The sequence below is a fragment of the Urtica dioica genome, chromosome 6 (assembly GCF_054948205.1).
Source record: "Urtica dioica subsp. dioica isolate 48M chromosome 6, U.dioica_male_clone48M_v1_H2, whole genome shotgun sequence".
NCBI lineage: Eukaryota > Viridiplantae > Streptophyta > Magnoliopsida > Rosales > Urticaceae > Urtica > Urtica dioica.
In genome coordinates this window covers 6,775,717-6,794,169 of record NC_142761.1, presented here as the reverse complement: position 1 = coordinate 6,794,169, position 18,453 = coordinate 6,775,717, and the positions used below count along the sequence as shown (strand labels likewise).

At 39.7% G+C, this 18,453-nt stretch overlaps 3 protein-coding genes across 3 annotated transcripts; 2 read left to right on the top strand and 1 right to left on the bottom strand.

Annotated features, from left to right (window-relative positions):
* Window positions 1-521: 521 nt before the first annotated feature.
* On the bottom strand, window positions 522-4,834 carry LOC149393178 (uncharacterized). Its single transcript, XM_089617928.1, has 8 exons — window positions 4,535-4,834; window positions 3,808-4,447; window positions 3,590-3,705; window positions 3,377-3,484; window positions 2,938-3,034; window positions 2,608-2,697; window positions 2,186-2,422; window positions 522-2,101 (listed from the first exon to the last, which is right to left on the bottom strand). The coding sequence occupies exons 1-8, from the start codon at window positions 4,832-4,834 to the stop codon at window positions 522-524; spliced, it is 3,168 nt and encodes a 1,055-aa protein (XP_089474054.1).
* Window positions 4,835-7,042: 2,208 nt separating this feature from the next.
* Window positions 7,043-9,551, top strand: ATSLY1 (Sec1/munc18-like (SM) proteins superfamily). Its single transcript, XM_089616549.1, has 2 exons — window positions 7,043-7,240; window positions 7,569-9,551. The coding sequence occupies exons 1-2, from the start codon at window positions 7,210-7,212 to the stop codon at window positions 9,407-9,409; spliced, it is 1,872 nt and encodes a 623-aa protein (XP_089472675.1). The 5' UTR covers window positions 7,043-7,209; the 3' UTR covers window positions 9,410-9,551.
* A 5,816-nt stretch (window positions 9,552-15,367) lies between these two features.
* On the top strand, window positions 15,368-17,717 carry LOC149393176 (perakine reductase-like). The gene is made up of 7 exons (XM_089616550.1): window positions 15,368-15,475; window positions 15,595-15,765; window positions 16,196-16,399; window positions 16,478-16,650; window positions 16,769-16,865; window positions 16,955-17,108; window positions 17,314-17,717. Exons 1-7 carry the CDS (start codon window positions 15,416-15,418, stop codon window positions 17,487-17,489), a joined length of 1,035 nt encoding a protein of 344 aa, XP_089472676.1. The 5' UTR covers window positions 15,368-15,415; the 3' UTR covers window positions 17,490-17,717.
* The last annotated feature ends 736 nt before the right edge of the window (window positions 17,718-18,453 follow it).

Genomic DNA, 18,453 nt, shown 5'->3' with positions numbered 1-18,453 from the left:
TTGTGTAGTAATAGGCTGGTTATAAATGGGCTTTAAGGCTGAGCTAAAATGATTGTAACTCCTTAATCAATAACACTAATGGGCTGCAAGTTATTTTTCCATTTGAAGTTGTCTTCATGCGCACTAAAATGCAAGATTTTTTTTTTTTTTTATCCAAAAACGTTAAGAAGAGTGCCCATATTATGTAAGGCTGGACGTTCTCCTCATTGGGTGGAGAAGAGTGTTGAATCCGAGCTACGAGAGAAAACCAGAGGATTTGGGGTTGGATCGAGAAGATGAAGAAAAGAATGAATGAATTTCATTAATTGAAAAGAAAGTACAACTGGTAATTAAATAGTAGCGCACAACTACTTTACCGACTCAAAAGAACGAACAAATGAAAACATAACACGTGTCCACTTACACGTGAAACTAAAAGAAAACTGAATAAGTAAAACGACACCGTATTAACCTAACCAGCTCGCTCAACTCCTCAGCTCGCAGCTCGCTCAACTCCTCAGCTCGCTCTAACCTATAAATCCTCAGTACTCCCCCTCAAGCGAATACACATCCTTGAGATGAAGCTTGGACAAAGTAAGACGTAGTTGTGGAGATGACAGCGGCTTCGTAAACATGTCAGCTAACTGATGCTGAGTCCTGACCGGCAAGAGCTTAAAAGTCCCTTCATTGACATGATCTCTGACAAAGTGCAAATCTATCTCCAAATGTTTTGTCCGCTCATGAAATGAAGGATTCTCAGCAATATGAATTGCCGACTTGTTGTCACAATACAAAACAGACTTAGATGAAGCTTCAATCTTGAAATCTCTAAGCAGTTGATGCAGCCAAACAATCTCGCTTGTAGCTGAAGCCATCGCCCTATACTCAGCCTCCGCAGAAGAACGAGCCACCGTTGACTGTTTCTTAGCTTTCCAGGAGATCAAAGAATCTCCAATAAACATACAAAAGCCTGTAACCGATCTCCGAGTGTCCTTGCACGTTCCCCAATCAGCATCCACAAAACCTCTCAATTGTGTCGAAGACTGAGAGGAGTAGAACAGACCAAGCCCTGGATTGGACTTGATGTATCTGAGCAAATGATGTGCAGCTCGAAGATGTTCATCAGTTGGAGCGTGAAGGAACTGACTCAAGGCATGTACTGCAAAAGTAATATCCGGCCTTGTAATGGTCAAGTACAAGAGTCGTCCAACCAGACTTCTATAGTGCTTTGAATCTGGCAAAGCAATTCCAGTCTCAGCAGTTAAAACTTGTCTTGGATCCATCGGAGTGTGTAGTGGCTTTGACTCTGTGAACCCATAATCTTCAAGTAACTGGAGAGCATAATGTCTCTGACTTAACACCAATCCTTGGGATGACCGTGCAATCTCTAGCCCCAAAAAAAATCTCAACTGGCCCAGATCCTTTAACTTGAAAGTGGAACTCAAATATCCCTTTACTTCACCAATGGCTTCCAAGGATGGTCCTGCCAGTATGATGTCATCAACATAGAGTAACATAGCCACAAAGGTGTCTCCACTCCCTCTTGTAAACAAGGAGTAATCTGCTTTTGATTGCGTGAACCCGACTGAGATCACCGAGCTTGTGAACTTGACATTCCATTGTCTAGAGGCTTGTTTAAGCCCATAGATTGACTTATGCAGTCGACAGGCAAGTTTTGATGCTGAATCCTCTCTTTGCTCCCCCTGAATCTGAAGTCCAAGAGGCAGATCCATATAGACTTCTTCCACCAAATCTCCGTTGAGAAAGGCATTGTTAATGTCCAACTCCGTGAGATGCCATTTCTGTGATGCTGCAAGAGCTATCAGCAGTTTCATTGTCACCAGTTTGGCTAGTGGAGAAAAAGTGTTGATGAAGTCTATGCCTTCTTTCTGGTTGTACCCCTTGGCAACAAGCCTTGCTTTGTGTCTGGCAAGTGAACCATCAGCATGGAACTTGTTGGTGTAAATCCAACGGCAGCCAATAGCTTTCTTGTGTGCAGGCAAATGAACTATGGTCCAGGTTTTGTTGTCCTCCATCGCTTGAAGTTCCTCATTCATGGCATTCCTCCAATGAGCATGTGGAGCTGCTTGATGATAGAATTTTGGTTCCGGACATGTCGAGACTACCAAACAAAAGGCCAAATATGAAGGAGATAACTGATTATATGTTATAACCTTAGATATGGGATGAGGTGATGTTATTTTACCACCTGATTCAGTGATGGTGACACCACAATGATAATCTTGCAAATATGTAGGTGGCTGTTTAACCCTTTGTGGTCTCATAGGAGCCAATTGGGTTTGAATAGATGGACTGCTATGGGATTGATCAGTGGTTGTATCATCATTTTCCAGTCCTCCACCATTATCCTCCAGTCCTCCATCATTATCATCAAGATCATCATCTCCATCTGTGTGACTAATGTCAGGTTCACTGTGATCATCTGTATTTTCACACTCAACAGAAGGAATATAGACAGGACTAATGGAAGGTAAAAACAAGATCAGGAAAAGGGATCAAAATTCTGGTCTTGTTTAGAAAGATTATGAAAGGGAAAAACATTTTCATGAAAGATAACATCCCGAGAAATGAAAACATTTCTGGTTTTGATATCAAGCAAACGATAACCTTTGTAATCCGGAGGATAACCAATGAACACACACTGCCTTGCTCTAGGGGCAAACTTAGTTCTATGGTTTTTCAAAGTGGAAGCAAAGGCTAAGCAACCAAACACACGCATGAAAGCATAGTCAACAGGGTGATTATATAGCAACTCATAAGGTGTTTTATTATCTAACAAGGGAGTAGGAGTCCTATTTATGAGGAAGACAGAAGTCAAAACACAATCAGACCAAAAATCAGCCGGTAACTTAGATTGAAAGTAAAGAGCACGAGAGCCATTTAACAAATGTTGGTGCTTCCTTTCTACCACATAATTTTGCTGAGATGTCTCAGTACAGGAATATTGGTGAAAAATTCCTTGTTTTGCAAAGTATTGTTCAAAGACCAATTCCTTTGCATTGTCAGACTTGAAAAGTTTAATCTTGGCAGAAAACTGGTTATCAATCAAGGCACAAAAACGAGGTAAAATTGTGTGAACATCTGATTTATTCCTCAACAAGAAAATCCAACAGAACCTTGTACAATCATCAACAAGAGTAAGAAAAAATCTGTGGCCATTTATAGAGATAACAGAGTAGGGCCCCCAGATATCACAATGAACTAAATCAAAAGGCTTATCACAACGTTTATTTTGCGAAATAAAAGGAAGCCTCTTCTGTTTAGCTTCAGGACAAACATAGCAAGGCTCATTTCTGTCAGATGAAGAAAAAAGAAGTTTGTTTTTTATAGTATCAAGACATTTGTAGGAGAGATGACCAAGACGTCTATGCCACACTTGATCAGACACTTTGTTGATGAAAGCAATGGTATGGCTTTGATCAGTGAGAACATAGAGGTCTTGGTGATTTTCACCCCTGCCAATCGTCTTCTTGTGATACATATCCTGTATAGTGAAACCATGATCAGTAAAACAAACAGACAAATGAGTTTTGCTAGTCAGAGCACTGATAGATATAAGGTTGAATATGAAACTAGGAACAAGAAGAACATCTCTTAGAATGAGATTATTGTTGATGCGGATATCACCATAAAAATGCACCGGGATAGAAGTATGGTTTGGTGGAGTGACATTGGAATTCTGTAAAGGCTTAAGACTCATAAAAACTGAATGATCAGAACAGATATGTTTAGTAGCACCAGTATCAAGAATCCACATCTTTTGGTATTTGTCAGAAGAAATTTGAGAACAACTATAACAAAGATAACCTGGTGTGTAAGATGTCATGTTGATTTCTCCAGATTTCGTCTGAGGCATAGCTGATGAAGTGAGCCTAGTTGAGAGAAGGTTGATGAGTTGATGGCATTGGTCACTTGAAAATCCTTCCATTGCCTTTACTGCTTCATTCACGTCGTCAGGCACTTGAACACCTTCAACAGAATTGGCTTGGCCTCTGACCCATGGTTTGTACCCTGGTGGATAACCGTGAAGCTTGTAACACTTGTCAGCGGTGTGTCCAATCATCTTACAGTGAGTACAGGTAGGTTTATCCTTTTTGTTGTTAAACTTCTTCTGGTCTTGAGCAACATTCATCGCCATGGTGCTTGATTGTTCAACATTTCCAACCATATCTGTTTGGATCGATCTTTGCTTCTCCTCCTGAGTGATAAGTGCAAAGACTTTGTTGATTGGTGGAACAGGATCCATCAGAAGAACTTGACCTCTCGCTTGAGCGTAATTCTCATTCAGTCCCATGAGAAATTGCATGACATATTCTGAGTGCAAGAAAGCCGCCAATTCTTTTGCTCCTCCACATTTGCATTCGCACTTGCAGCATGGTCTGAAATTACTCAGTTCTTCCCAAATAGACTTCAATTTCGTGTAGTACAAGCCAACCGACTTCTGATCCTGAAGGCAATGCACAAATTCCCTTCGTAACTCAAAGATTCTCGGCGCATTGCTCTGAGAAAATCTTTCTTCCAGATCTTTCTATACTTCCATCGATGTATCTGCAAACAGCAAACTCGATGAAATTTCTTTCGATACACAATTGAGAATCCATGAGAGGACAATTTTGTTGTTGCGATTCCACTGTCGATGAGCCTTCACTTCTTCTGGCGGTGGTCTGACGAGCGATCCGTCTATAAATCCGATCTTGTTCTTCACATCCAGCGCTATCTTCATCGATCTACTCCAAGAGATGTAATTGTCTCCGGTGAGAGCTTGCGATACGAGAACCGAGCTGGTAGTGTCAGAATGGTGGAGATAGTACGGATCTAAAAGATCGTCATCCATAGACCTATGAGGTATGACTTTCTTGGAATCTTCTCCAGTCGGCGTTGTTCTTTCAGAATCCATAAGAGCAGATCTTCAAAGAAAACTTGTGACCGATAATGGAGACAAACGTAGCTTGGATTGTCTGACTAAAACACGGATAGCTCTGATACCATGTTGAATCCGAGCTACGAGAGAAAACCAGAGGATTTGGGGTTGGATCGAGAAGATGAAGAAAAGAAAGAATGAATTTCATTAATTGAAAAGAAAGTACAACTGGTAATTAAATAGTAGCGCACAACTACTTTACCGACTCAAAAGAACGAACAAATGAAAACATAACACGTGTCCACTTACACGTGAAACTAAAAGAAAACTGAATAAGTAAAACGACACCGTATTAACCTAACCAGCTCGCTCAACTCCTCAGCTCGCAGCTCGCTCAACTCCTCAGCTCGCCCTAACCTATAAATCCTCAGTAAAGAGAGCCAAACTAAAGAATGAAAGGCAGAAGCAAAACCCACAAACCCCTCAATTCTCCCGTGGAGAGTGTTGGGTTTGATTGGATGATATATCCAAAAACCATAGACGTAGGCTTTAAATTGTAAATTTTAAGTCGCTTCTTCGTGTTTTTTTTTTGTGCGCTCAATGATGATGGTAAATCAAGTGCAAGACTTTAAATCTTCCACGAAATTCACACCAAAAAAATTGAATTGCGTTAATCCTTTTTAAATTATTTCAGTGTTTGAGAACGTGCCTTCGGTTTTTAGAGATGATTTAATTATTTATTTGGTAATTCATTGAATTTTATTATTAACTTTTATCAACTATAAACACGTAGAGAGAGAAAAAGAAAAAAAGTCAAATATTAATTAAAAAATGACGGGTTAGGTATCTAGCCCAAATAACCTCTTATTTTAAAATTATAGCCAAAATATTAACATATTTAGGAAAATAGTCAATTTGTTATAATAACATTCCAATATTCCAATAATACCCTTAAGATGTTATTATTAACTGTCAGAGTAAATAATATTAACGGTAACAAAAAAAATAGTAAATCTCATTACTTGTAACAAGAACAACAGTAAATTTTATTAACTAGTAACACGAACAACAATAAATTTTATTAACTTTCATCTTCGCCGTCTCCGGCGCCGAAATCCGAGTTTTCATTAAAGTTTCAAACGGCGAAATCTCAACCATACCTTCAAACGGTCGGATCTGTGCAGCCGTAGGACTCACTAATGTTTGAAAACGTTTCCGGATGAGGATCGTCACAGTTAATCGAATTAACCTTCACAGTAAATCTGATTAACTATCTCAGTTAATATGCTGAACAGAACTTGCGACCTTCGAACGGCCGGATCAGCGCAATCGCGAGACTCGCCAATGTTCGAAATCGTTTTCGGAAGAAGTTTGTCACAATTAATCAGATTAACTCTGACAGATAGTTAATCAGATTAACTGTGACAGTTAATCCGATTAACTGTCAAACGAAAAACCCTAGAATCTGAAATCGAACCTCCACCGCCGCGTGCGCTGGCCCCGCCTCCGCCGCCTTCGAGTCGACACGCGATTTAACTCCGAATTTGGCGACCCGAGCGACAACCACGTCGGAATCAACTTCGGAACCACCGGTAAAGAGAACCGGTGCGAGCTTCTCCGGAAGAGATACGAGACGGTGGCGATTGACTCCGGAGCTCCTTCTTCGGCGCCGGCGACGGCGAGTCTCTGGCGAAGATCCGGTGGATCGCAGAGAAAAATCGTGATGTGATGTTTGGGTGTGGATGTGGTGTTTGAGTGTAGTGTTTGGGTGTTTGGGTGTGAGAGAGAATGATATTTTTTAGACTTTAATCAATGTCGGTTATCTTTTAAAATAAATTGATAGTTTGATTACTAATTTAATCTCCGCTCTTAGTAGAGGTTAGATACTAATAAATCTCTTAAAAAACTGCCATGTATCTATTTTTTATATATGTATTTTTAAAGTTAATGCATCCCTTTTAGGGAGATACACAAATACTTCATTTGAAAGTTATAATTCTAACAATAATCCATCTTTTAAATATTTCATAATCTTTTTCGTTTAGATGATTTTTCTTTATTTTAAGTGAATTTGTAATTAAAAAAAAAAGAAGGTTAAATGAAACTTTATATAGAAGAAAAAAAATTGTAAATATCTAGGAAAATAGTGTACAAAAAAGGTCTTTATGAAATTAAAAACAAAAATTGGGAAATTAAGTTCGGAGAGAACTATAGGGGGAGTTCTTCTATTTACTGGTATTGAATCAATTTTGCAGAGCTCTCTGTAAGAAAAAGCTTCGTCTTTAAGCGACCCTGATTCGAATCGAAGCCCTGTATATTTCAGTAGAAAACAAGCAGATTTCGCAGCCATGGCTCTCAATCTTCGTCAAAGACAAACCGGTAAGTGCTCTGTTTATGACTTTCGTACTTCGTGGCCAGATCTATCTTCATTTCTCGATGCTTATCGACTATTGGTCACAAGTCTTTTCTCCGTTAATTTCTTAATTGACGAACGAATTTGATCTGTAATCTGATTCATAATGGACTTTCGGATTTAGGAGCTGAAAATGCTATTAGATCAAGTCAGTATAACATTTTCGTGCTGGTTGATCTATGGTGAATAATGTGATGTTTTTAAGAGGGAATTTCTGTTCCATTTATTTTCATATTGTGCTTTTGAGATGTTTGATTTGATTTGGGATTTTTATTTTTTCATATTTTGGTTCAGAATGTATCATACGGTTGTTGAATTTGAACCAACCTGTGAACGCAACTGGAACGGCGAACGAGGAAGTTTACAAGATCTTGATCTTCGATAGGTTTTGCCAAAACATACTGTCCCCTCTGATTCACGTCAAGGATCTCCGAAAACACGGCGTGACACTCTACTTCTTGATCGACAAGGATCGGAAACCCGTTCTCGACGTACCCGCGGTCTATTTCGTCCAACCCAGCCCGGCCAATATCCAGCGGATCATCGCCGACGCTTCTCGCTCGCTGTACGATAGCTTCCACCTGAACTTCTCGTCTTCGATTCCTCGCCCGCTTCTCGAAGATCTGGCTTCCGGGACCCTGCAATCGGACTCGATCGGTCGGATATCGAAGCTTCACGATCAGTACTTGGAGTTCGTGACGTTGGAGGAGAATCTTTTCTCTCTGGCGCAGAGTTCGTGCTATGTCCAGCTGAACGATACGGTCGGAGACCGAGAAATCGAGGAGGTGATTGAGAAGATAGTGAGCGGGCTGTTCTGCGTTTTGGCCACGCTCGCGGTCGTGCCGATCATTCGGTGCCCGCGTGGCGGCGCGGCCGAGATGGTCGCGTCGGCGTTGGACCAGAAACTGAGAGACCACTTGTTGTCGAAGAACAACCTGTTCACGGAAGGAGGGAATTTCGCGGGCTCGTTCCAGCGTCCGATCCTTTGCATCTTCGATCGGAATTTCGAGCTCTCGGTCGCGATACAGCACGATTTCCGGTACCGTCCTCTGGTCCACGACGTTCTCGGCCTGAGGCTGAATAGGCTGAACGTTCCCGGCGAGAAAGGTGGAACGAAATCGTACGAATTGGACGGTTCGGATCCGTTCTGGGCCGCGAACGGGTCTCTCGAATTCCCAGAAGTCGCGGTTGAGATCGAGACCCAGCTGAACAAGTACAAGAAAGACGTGGACGAGGTCAACAGAAGGACCGGAGGAGGTTCCGACGGGGCCGAATTCGACGGGACCGACCTCGTCGGAAACACGAAGCACTTGATGAACGCGGTGAACTCGCTCCCGGAGCTCACGGAGAGGAAACAAGTGATCGACAAGCACACGAACATCGCGACCGTGCTTCTGGGCGAGATCAAGGACCGCTCTCTCGACTCGTTCGCGAAGAAGGAGAACGAAATGATCGTCCGAGGCGGGATCGACCGGAGCGAGCTCTTGTCCGTGCTCAGAGGGAAAGGCACGAAGAACGACAAGCTGAGATTCGCGATCACGTACCTGATCTCCCTCGAAACCTTGAACCAGTCCGAAGCAGAAGCCGTGGAAGCCGCTCTGAGGGAGTCGGAAGTGGACACGAGCGCGTTCCAATACGTCAAGAAGATCAAGTCGCTGAACGTGTCTTTAGCCTCGTCTGTGAGCGCCGCGAGCCGGAGCAACATCGTGGACTGGGCCGAGAAGCTCTACGGGCAATCCATCAGCGCGGTCACCGCCGGAGTGAAAAACCTCTTGTCGAACGACAGACAATTGGCTCTGACGCGGACCGTGGATGCTTTGATGGAAGGGAAGCCCAACCCGGAGATCGATTCCTACCTAGTCTTCGATCCCCGGGCTCCGAAATCGGGATCGGGATCGGGGCAATCGAAAGGGCCGTTCAAGGAGGCGATCGTGTTCATGATCGGGGGCGGTAACTACGTCGAATATGGGAGCTTGCAAGAGCTCGTGCAGCGCCAACAACCCGCCAAGCACGTCATTTACGGGACCACCGAAATTCTCACCGGCGACGACTTCGTTCAACAGCTCGCAGTATTGGGTAACAAAATGGGCCTCGGCGGCGGCGGCGGAGGCCAAGTCGCATCTACAACGCAGTGAAATACGTAGATTTAATTGGATATTATAGTTTTGAATTCTGAAATTTGTGGACATTTGAAGTCGATACATATTTTTTTTGTTTTTGTTTTGCGACGCTTAATTTTAATGATTTTGGTCACCAGTGAAAATTACTATTGTGCAATACGTGCTCTGGTGTGTTGTTTCTGAATTCTGCATCATGATTTTTTTTTTTTTTTTTTAAATCTATTTGCAAGTATTATTATTATTATATGGTTTTGTTTCTAGTTCTTCGTCGTCGTCATCATCATCTCTCTACCTCTCATCATGAGTAAACCTGGCCTAGCGGGAGTCCCGCGTCTCCCGCTACCGCCATCCGTCCCACTCCCGTTAATTGGCGAAACGGGAGTCCCGTCCCGTTATGTAGTGGGACGGGAGCGGGATTCGGCCTAACGGGAATTCGGGACCCCGTTAGGCATAAAAATAATAAAAATAATAAAAAAAATAACTTTTTAAAAGAATTTAAATAATTAAATAGAAGGATGTAATTGTAAGGAATTTAAATTAAGTGGGTAGAAATGAAGATTTAAATGAAGTTAAATAATTATATACAATGACTTAATTGAAAAGATTGTGAAGTAAATGGGTAGAAAAATTAATAAAAAAAATGTGAAATTATAAATGGGCCTCCTAAAAAACCTTACCGACCCCTAAAAATGTGCGACGGCGAGGAAAAAGAGCACCACTTTCCTCGTTAATTATTTGAAAATTTATCCCGGACAAGGGCCGGGATATCCCTTTGTTATACACGATACTTTAACCATTTATGTTTACGTTTGCAAAATCAACTTCAAAATCGTCTAGAATATCGAAGCACATGAATGTTTCTTGTGCTCGATTTCGATGTTGAATCCAATCTTTTCCGCACGTCAATGCTTCGACCATCTCCGGTTTCAGGCTGCATCTTCTATCGTCGATGATCCGGCCCGCGCTGCTAAAAGTCGCCTCAGAGGACACAGTTGAAACTGGGATGGTGAAGATGTCTTGTGCCATAGATGACAAGATCGGAAACCTCCTCGCATTCTGCCTCCACCAAACCAAGAGGTCGATGGCTTCGTCGTCCGACCTGACCCAATCGTTCCTATCGTACTCTTGGATCTCCGGATGGGACCGTGCTTCGGTTGCGCTTGACCTCGTCTGACTTGTCCCAGCTTCTTGTTGTTGAGGAGACGGGCTGTACGCGGGCGCGTTGACGAAGACATTCGTGTATTGGTGTCTTCTCGGATATTGCGTCTGTGATTGAGAAGATTGCGCTCGGTATTGCGGTAGAAGTTTCGCCTCGTAAACCTTGAAAAGATCAAAAAAAGCTTGCACGATCCTCGGAAGATCAAGTGCAACGTAATCTTGGTCCACAAAATGGTTTCTTATGTATTTCAAAAAAAATTTTAAACCTCCAATTTTACATCGGACGTCTAGAATGGCTCCAAAACCGTATAGTAATGGAACCTTTCCAGCCCCCCAATATTTTAAAAACTTTGTTGTCATTGCTTGAATAGAATCTTGAAAAATAGTTTCGTTTTTTTTTTATCAAGATGCACAGCTATTGCGGTCATAGTATGAAGACCGAGAAAAGAAGTGGGAGTGTAAACAGCAGAAAGATAACAAGTTTCTTTATAAAAAATGTCGAGAAAAGAAACAAATGATTCAGCCATCCTAATATCCAAATCAGATATAGCGTTTTCGCCATGTACGCTGTTAATGTAAGAAACAATAACATCGACGTAACGCTCGGATAAGAAGTTGGTCAGCATAAGAAAGATTGAATTCCACCTAATTTTGTTATCTAGGTGAAAGGTGCGTTCTTGAAGGCCGTTTAGTCTAAGCCGTCTCTTAAGCTCATCTACTCTAGAGGTTGAACTATTTATCCAACTTATATAATTCCTAATCTTGTTTATCGAAGGGTCGTAGCTAGCGGCTCCGGCTTGAACTATGAGGTTGATGATGTGGGTAGCACAACGTTGATGTATAAGGGTTTCGTCTGCGTTAAGTTTTTGGGTCAACTCCCTAATCATGGCGTTGTTGCTAGTGGCATTATCTAAGGTCACAGATATAACCCTATTGTTCAAACCCCACTCAGCTAAAACACTAACTATGATATCTAAGATGTTCTCACCAGTGTGAGAACCTTCTATCCTCCTAAACGCTATGATACGTTTGTTCAGGTTCCAATCGTCGTCTATGTTATGGACTACAACGCTCATAAAGTCCATCTTAGATTGACCGGTCCATATATCCGATGTTAAGGCTACGCTATATCTACCAGAGGATATTGAGTCTTTCATTTGTTCTTTTTCTCCTAAAAACCATTTTAGGATATCGGATCTCAAGGCTTTCCTAGACATTATTTGTACGTTTGGAATAAGAGAACTAATGAATCTAACAAAGTCTTGAGATTCGATATGACTAAAAGATTGATCGGTTGATACAAAATATTCAACTAAATCACGTCTAAATGTTAAAGGATCGATGTTACTTACTTGGGTTGTAGAGGCTCCAGATTGTGTCCCCCCCTGGCAGTGTCTGTGATGACTCCACAATAGCGACGTCACAACTCTAGTGTTATGAGCGCTAAAGATTTTGCCACAAACGTGACATTTTCCGGCTTTTTCACCGTTGGCAATCACCTCTTCAAAGAACGTCCAGACAACAGACCTCGCTCGACGTCGTGGTGCTTGTGATTGTTGAGGTGCTTGTTGTTGTTGTTGTTGTTGCGGTGGTTGTTGTTGTTGTTGAGGTGGTTGTTGTTGTTGTTGTTGTTGTTGTCGGGCACGTCGTTGTCGTCTTTGTCGGGTATCCTCTTGTTGCTCACGTTGTCGAGGTCGTGGAACTTGAGTTCGAGGCTGAGGTGGTGGTGGTGGGACGTCTTCTTCTTCATCTTCCTCCTCCTCGTCATCATGTTGTTCATTTGGATCTTGGGTTTCGTCGTCGTCTTCTTCTTTATTTGGATTTTGGGATTCACGATAATGTTGCTCGAACACTTGAAACTCTTGAAAAGCGACTTCGGATGGCGGTATTTGTGCTTGATATGCTTGCTCGGGATCCATTTGAGGATAATATGACATTTGTGTGTTTGGAATTTCGGTGAAATCCGAGTGGTGGAAAGTAGGAGCAACGTAATTTGGATCGAAGGAGTATTGGGTGTTTGGGTCGGGGGCGTTTTGAGATAAGTGCAACCAATTTTCTTCAAAACGGTGCATTTGTTGACCTCGGGAAGCTCTTCCCCTTCGACCCCCTCGGTTGTGGGATGAAGATGCCATGATAAAATATAAGCGTATGAGACTAAAAACGAGAGAAATTGAGAGAATTCGAGATTGAAATTGAGAGAGAGTTGAGAGAAATTGAGAGAGTTTGAGAGAGAGTGAATGAAATGTGTGAAGAAAATGAATGAATTGGGGGGGGGGGGGGGGGGGGGGGTATTTATAGATTTTAGAAATAAGTGGGTTAAAAAAAAAAATTAAAAATTCGGCCGAAATGAAGCAACGGCTCTTTTTTAAACGGTAAAAAAAAAACGGCTCTTTTTTTTGGGCCGTTGGATCAAAGATCCAACGGCCGAGATTAAAAAAAAAAAAAAATAGCGGGACTAACGGGATCACCGGATCCCGTTAGCCAAAGTAATGGGACGGGAGTCCCGTCCGTCCGCCTTAACGGGATGTCCCGTCCCGTTACTGTTCATACCGGTAGCGGGGATTCCGTCCCGTCCCGCTATCGGTAAGCCATGTTATGTTCGAAATTTACCCTGAAAGAAATTAATCCAATAAAAGAAATTAATGGAACAGTCCAAGCAAAATAAGAAATTTGTACTTCTGCCGGTGGGATAAGCCGGAAATAGGTTTATGGCTCCACATCGAAACCTATTATTAAAATATATAATACGATAACATTCATATAAATATAAGAAAAGAAATTCTAAAAATAATCCCAAAAAAAAAAAAAAACTCAAAATGCTATCAGAAATTAGAGATCTATTGGTTTAATGTAATTAATGAAAGATATATTGAGGAATTTTCACGTGTTCATATTTCTGTGCTTTTTTGTTTTTTGTTTTTTTTTTACTACTCATATTTCTGATTCTGGTATGGATGGATTTGAATGAACGATAATTAATTAAACAACTAATTGGCTACGTAGCCATCTTAAACAGGCAGTTTTTGGAAACTAGGCAGTTTTACACCTAATTTGACATCTTATTAATTGAATTAGTTTTACACCTTTTCCCTTATTTATTACGTCTGCTAATAACTAGGCAGTTTTTTTTTTTTTTTTTTAAATTTTGAATTTAATCGATTTGAAAAGATTGTTAACAAGTATTTGGAAATTTTCAGCTCATTATGGATAAAATCTGTTAATATATTCTTCATTACAACTAGTCCGGTCCGAAGGGAACCTGAGGTGAGGATAAGAAGGATAAGAGGCCAATTTTATAGATATTATTTGTTTTCATAATTTTAGAACGTCCAAATTATTTTCAGAATTTTTTTCAGCTTATTTACAAGAATATACTGTAAATCATTTTTGTATTTACAATGCATTACGATGAAACAATTGATATTAACTGTAAATCAACGTAGTATTTACAATACTGGATAAGAATTCACCAGAACCAAAATCTCAACAAATTCACAATCACTTAAACAAATCTCATACACTCAAAACCACCAGCAATTCCGATGAAGAAGAAGAAGAAGAGAAAAAAAAAATGAAGGATCATCAATATACAAGAAATCCTGTAATCCCTCCACCAATCCAATCCGATAGGCACAACTCGTTTTTCGTCATCATCGACGAGCGTCGGCCGATGTTGCAGAGAGTGGACGAGTGTCGGAGCCGATGTTGCAGAGGGTGGAGCGTCGGCCGATGTTGCAGAGCGTTGATTTTGTTTTTATCGGTTGTGTAGAGATAAAGAGAGAGTATAGATATCTGCATTAATAGAGTTTTAAATGCTCTCTCAATTTGTGCAAGTAGTTATGACCGAATATTTTGTTTTCTATTTGAATTAATGGGCTGAAAATAATGAGCGGAAATTTGGCTAGAGTTATTTGAGGTCATTCACGTCTTTTAACATGCTGTAAATAGATTGCTGTGACTATTAACAGGAAATGAAGGTTGGCTAAAACTAAAACCCTTGTAACAGTGTGGCTATATACCTATATAACCCTTAAACAAATATATTTATGTCTGTAAATATTTGAAGCTTTATTAGTACGAATTTCGTTTACAAGTTGATTACTCTTCCCAGGAACAGCCTGAATAACAGCTATAAGCTCCGCTTCAAATTACCAACTTCTTTTCTTTCTATCCAGATATAATAAATAATCTTTATTGTATCTCTCAAATCCAAAAACTCAATGAACTCATAAATAAATTTTGGAAGAACATTCGACAAACTATTGCATGGAAAATCACTGCCTGAGAGCTTTATAAAGAAAGTTCAAGTGCATTTGATTTTGGAGATTCAAATAGGATTAATACCAAACAAGAAGATGAGATGATTAGATACAAAACTTTCAGTTGTGTGTTTTCACGGATTCGTTTTTATTCCTCAAATGTATACTTCATTGACAACAATGAAAGAAATAACAAAATATTAAAGCATAACTAGTTGCATTAAATTAAGTATTCTTAATTTGTTAAAAGAAAGTGGTGTCCTAGTGAATGGAATAATAAAATATCAAGGAATAGTTTGGTGTCAATGAGAATATAATAACATTGGTACTTGTAAATTACCTATATGTAGCTGTACACAGTGACGGAGCCAGAAAAGCCCATCCGGGGGGCTAATTTGAAAAAAAAAATTCAGGGGGGGCTTGATTGTAAAAAATTTATAAAAATTGGGCCAAAAGTATAAATTTTCAAGGGAAAAAAATGTAATTTTTTTTAAAATGGGCAAAAAGTGCAAAAAAAATTTTTTGAGCCTTAGCTGGCTCCGTCACCTGTACATGTCTTGTTTATTAAACTATTTCCCATTCCCATATCATCTTCTTGAACAAAATGGAAGAGAAACCTCAATTCCTAATCCCAAAAGTCAAACTGGGAAGCCAGGGATTAGAGGTAATCTTTTCATTTTTAATTTTTTATTATTTTGCTTCTTGAAATTGTGTTATTTTGCAAATGAAAGAATCACTGAGAATTTTTTTTTTTATATATATAATATTTTTCTGGGATTTAAGGTATCAAGAGTGGGTTTTGGATGTGGAGGGTTATCTGGAATATACAATGCTCCTCTATCACATGAAGATGGATGTTCAGTAATTAAGGAAGCATTCAATATGGGTGTCACATTCTTTGATACTTCAGACCTTTATGGAATTAATCATCATAATGAAATCATGGTTGGGCAGGTATTCAATTTTTGCACCCCGGTTTTATTTGATCAATTTTAGCTTATTTAGTTTCAGAATAGAGTTAGTTAGTTTCAATATAAACTCAATTATAAACCTATCAACTAATTTACATCACTTTGAGAATTGTATCTTTATTTTTTTGCTGGAGGACTAGAAATAAATTACAGTACTTTACACTTTTGCTTGAATTGATTGAAATATAATTTGGTGTGTTTAAATAAGTCAAATCTAGAATTTGGATGGAGAACATATTTATTTTAGACAATCTCATCAGCTTTAAAAATTAAATACATGTTCTTCAGGTTGGCAATTTAGAACTGTTTACTCACTCTTACCTATCAATATTTTTAAGAAGAAAAAAAAAATACCCATCTAGTTATATCAAACTTAATGGTATACTGAAATTGCTAGTTTCTTGTATCTCAAGGCTCTGAAACAGCTTCCAAGGCAACAAATTAAATTGGCAACAAAGTTCGGGGTCATAATGTCCGATGACTTTCAGTTCGGAGTAAAAGGGAGCCCCGAATATGTGAGACAATGTTGTGAAGCCAGTCTCAACCGACTCGGGCTCGATTACATCGATCTATACTATCAACACCGTGTCGATGTTTCAGTCCCGATTGAGGACACTGTAAGACAAATATTAACAAACATTTACTCAAATGATTTACAATGAAACTATTATTGAATTCCAAATGGACTTCACTAGATGGGAGAGCTTAAGAAGCTAGTCGAAGAAGGGAAGATTAAGTACATTGGTCTATCAGAGCCTAGTTTGGACACGATTAGAAGAGCCCATGCTGTTCATCCCATCACTGCCTTGGAGATGGAATATTCAGTATGGACCCGAGATATCGAAAATGAAATCGTCCCGCTTTGCAGGTTTGTTTGTTTGTTTGATGTGTTGATCAATGGTTTTCCTTAACCAAATAATCAAAATCAATTTAAATTGTGGTGAATTAGTGTTTTTCGTTTCTCTCTTTCACAAAATTCTTCTTAGGGAACTTGGAATTGGCATAGTGGCTTATAGTCCGCTTGGCCGCGGTTTCTTTGGAGGAAAAGCAGTTTTAGAGAGCTTGAATAGTGAGAGTTTGTTGGTGAGCTTTGAATCCTAGAGTTCATCCTAACAAGCATTTTTAAGAAGTTAATTATAAATCGTTTGTTTTGTGATTTTTGTATGTTACAGTCAATGCATCCGAGATTCATCGGTGAAAATTTGGAGAACAATAAAATTATCTACGGAAAATTCAATGGACTCGCCGAAAGACATGGTTGCTCAACTGCACAATTAGCTTTAGCTTGGCTTCTTCATCAAGGCAACGACATAATTCCGATACCTGGTGTGTTTTGACTCTCAATTATGTGAACATATTTTCTGTTCATTTAGTTCAGATAGTGTAACAAAATTGTACTGGGATTTGAGACCAGTTTTTGTATGAAAAGCTATTTGTCTCAAGTTTTGATGATTAATTTTGAACATGTATAGAATTTTTTTATTTATTCATATACATGATTTATATGGTCATCCAATGCAACTCTAAACAGGGACAACCAAAGTAGTCAATTTGGTGGACAATATTGGATCTTTGGCTGTGAAGCTTACCAAACATGATCTGAAGGAAATTTGTGAGGCTGTACCGATGAATGAAATTAGCGGTGATCGAGAGTATGAAGTTTTGTCCAAGTATTCATGGGAGTTTGCAGATACCTCATTAATGTAAGTAATTCTCAACTCGAGATAAAAAAAAAAGAAAAAAAAAAAGAGTGTATTGTTATTGTGGATCTATGTTGGACTTGGATCTGTGATAACTGTGGAAATTACTGTACCTTGTCAAAAACACCAAAATTCGTGTTCGTGTATTAAGTTTTAAAATGATTTATTGTGTCCAAGATTTCTATGATGAAATAAAGACTATGCTGAAAAGAAAATTTACTGAAACTTCTTTCAATACTATGTTGTAATATTCGAGAGTCAAAGAATCATCACTTGTTACAAATTACGATAAACTGCTTTTACATCCTTATGAGCAGGCCTCTGAAAATGACAAACATATGATAATTACAAAAGAATGACAAGAATATATTTTCAGTTTTTTCTATGACTATTTCGTGTATTTACATTAGTCACGAACAACTATTCACGAACCACCACTGTCGAGAACGAATATAACCGCAAATTTCAAAGGAATTTTGTGTTAGCAATATTATATTAATATTGACGAAAGTATAAGACAATTTGCATGGAAGAAAAAATTACACGTAAAACAATTACAAATAAACCGGCTAAACCTTAGAACCAGAAAACAAATCGGAAAAATAGTCGAGGCCCGTTGGACGATCTCCTTGAAGCTTTTTATCGCCCTCCCACGGATGCTGGACTATTTGAGCGAAAACCTCACAGGATACAACGACTACAGAGGCAAGCGTAGCACCAATAGGCTTGACTGTCGGCGAACTAGAACCTGTGCGAAAACTATCACCACGACAAACAGAAGAAAAAAAAATTTCTGGGGAAGAAAGGAGCTCGGGAATAGTGGGAGATACTTGGATTCTATCTGTTCGAATGAGAGGGCTAAGCCTCCTTTATATAGGCGGCCAAGGCAGTGAGGTTACGGATTTGAACCAGCCAAAAAACGCCCAGCCTTAAAGGCATTTAACGCTCCTAATGAGGCCATTACACCCGGC

What these genes read in the sequence shown, in the direction of transcription:
- LOC149393178 (XM_089617928.1), bottom strand. Translation starts at nt 4,834, where the DNA reads ATGGATGACGATCTTTTAGATCCGTACTATCTCCACCATTCTGACACT. An exon ending in TTGCAGATACATCGATGGAA is followed by an intron (nt 4,448 to 4,534) that starts GTATAGAAAGAT and finishes CATTGCCTTCAG; the next exon opens with GATCAGAAGTCGGTTGGCTT. An exon ending in TCAACAAAGTGTCTGATCAA is followed by an intron (nt 3,035 to 3,376) that starts GTGTGGCATAGA and finishes ATTGATAACCAG; the next exon opens with TTTTCTGCCAAGATTAAACT.
- ATSLY1 (XM_089616549.1), top strand. Translation starts at nt 7,210, where the DNA reads ATGGCTCTCAATCTTCGTCAAAGACAAACCG. An exon ending in TCTTCGTCAAAGACAAACCG is followed by an intron (nt 7,241 to 7,568) that starts GTAAGTGCTCTG and finishes ATTTTGGTTCAG; the next exon opens with AATGTATCATACGGTTGTTG.
- LOC149393176 (XM_089616550.1), top strand. Translation starts at nt 15,416, where the DNA reads ATGGAAGAGAAACCTCAATTCCTAATCCCAAAAGTCAAACTGGGAAGC. An exon ending in CAGTCCCGATTGAGGACACT is followed by an intron (nt 16,400 to 16,477) that starts GTAAGACAAATA and finishes GGACTTCACTAG; the next exon opens with ATGGGAGAGCTTAAGAAGCT. An exon ending in GAAATCGTCCCGCTTTGCAG is followed by an intron (nt 16,651 to 16,768) that starts GTTTGTTTGTTT and finishes AATTCTTCTTAG; the next exon opens with GGAACTTGGAATTGGCATAG.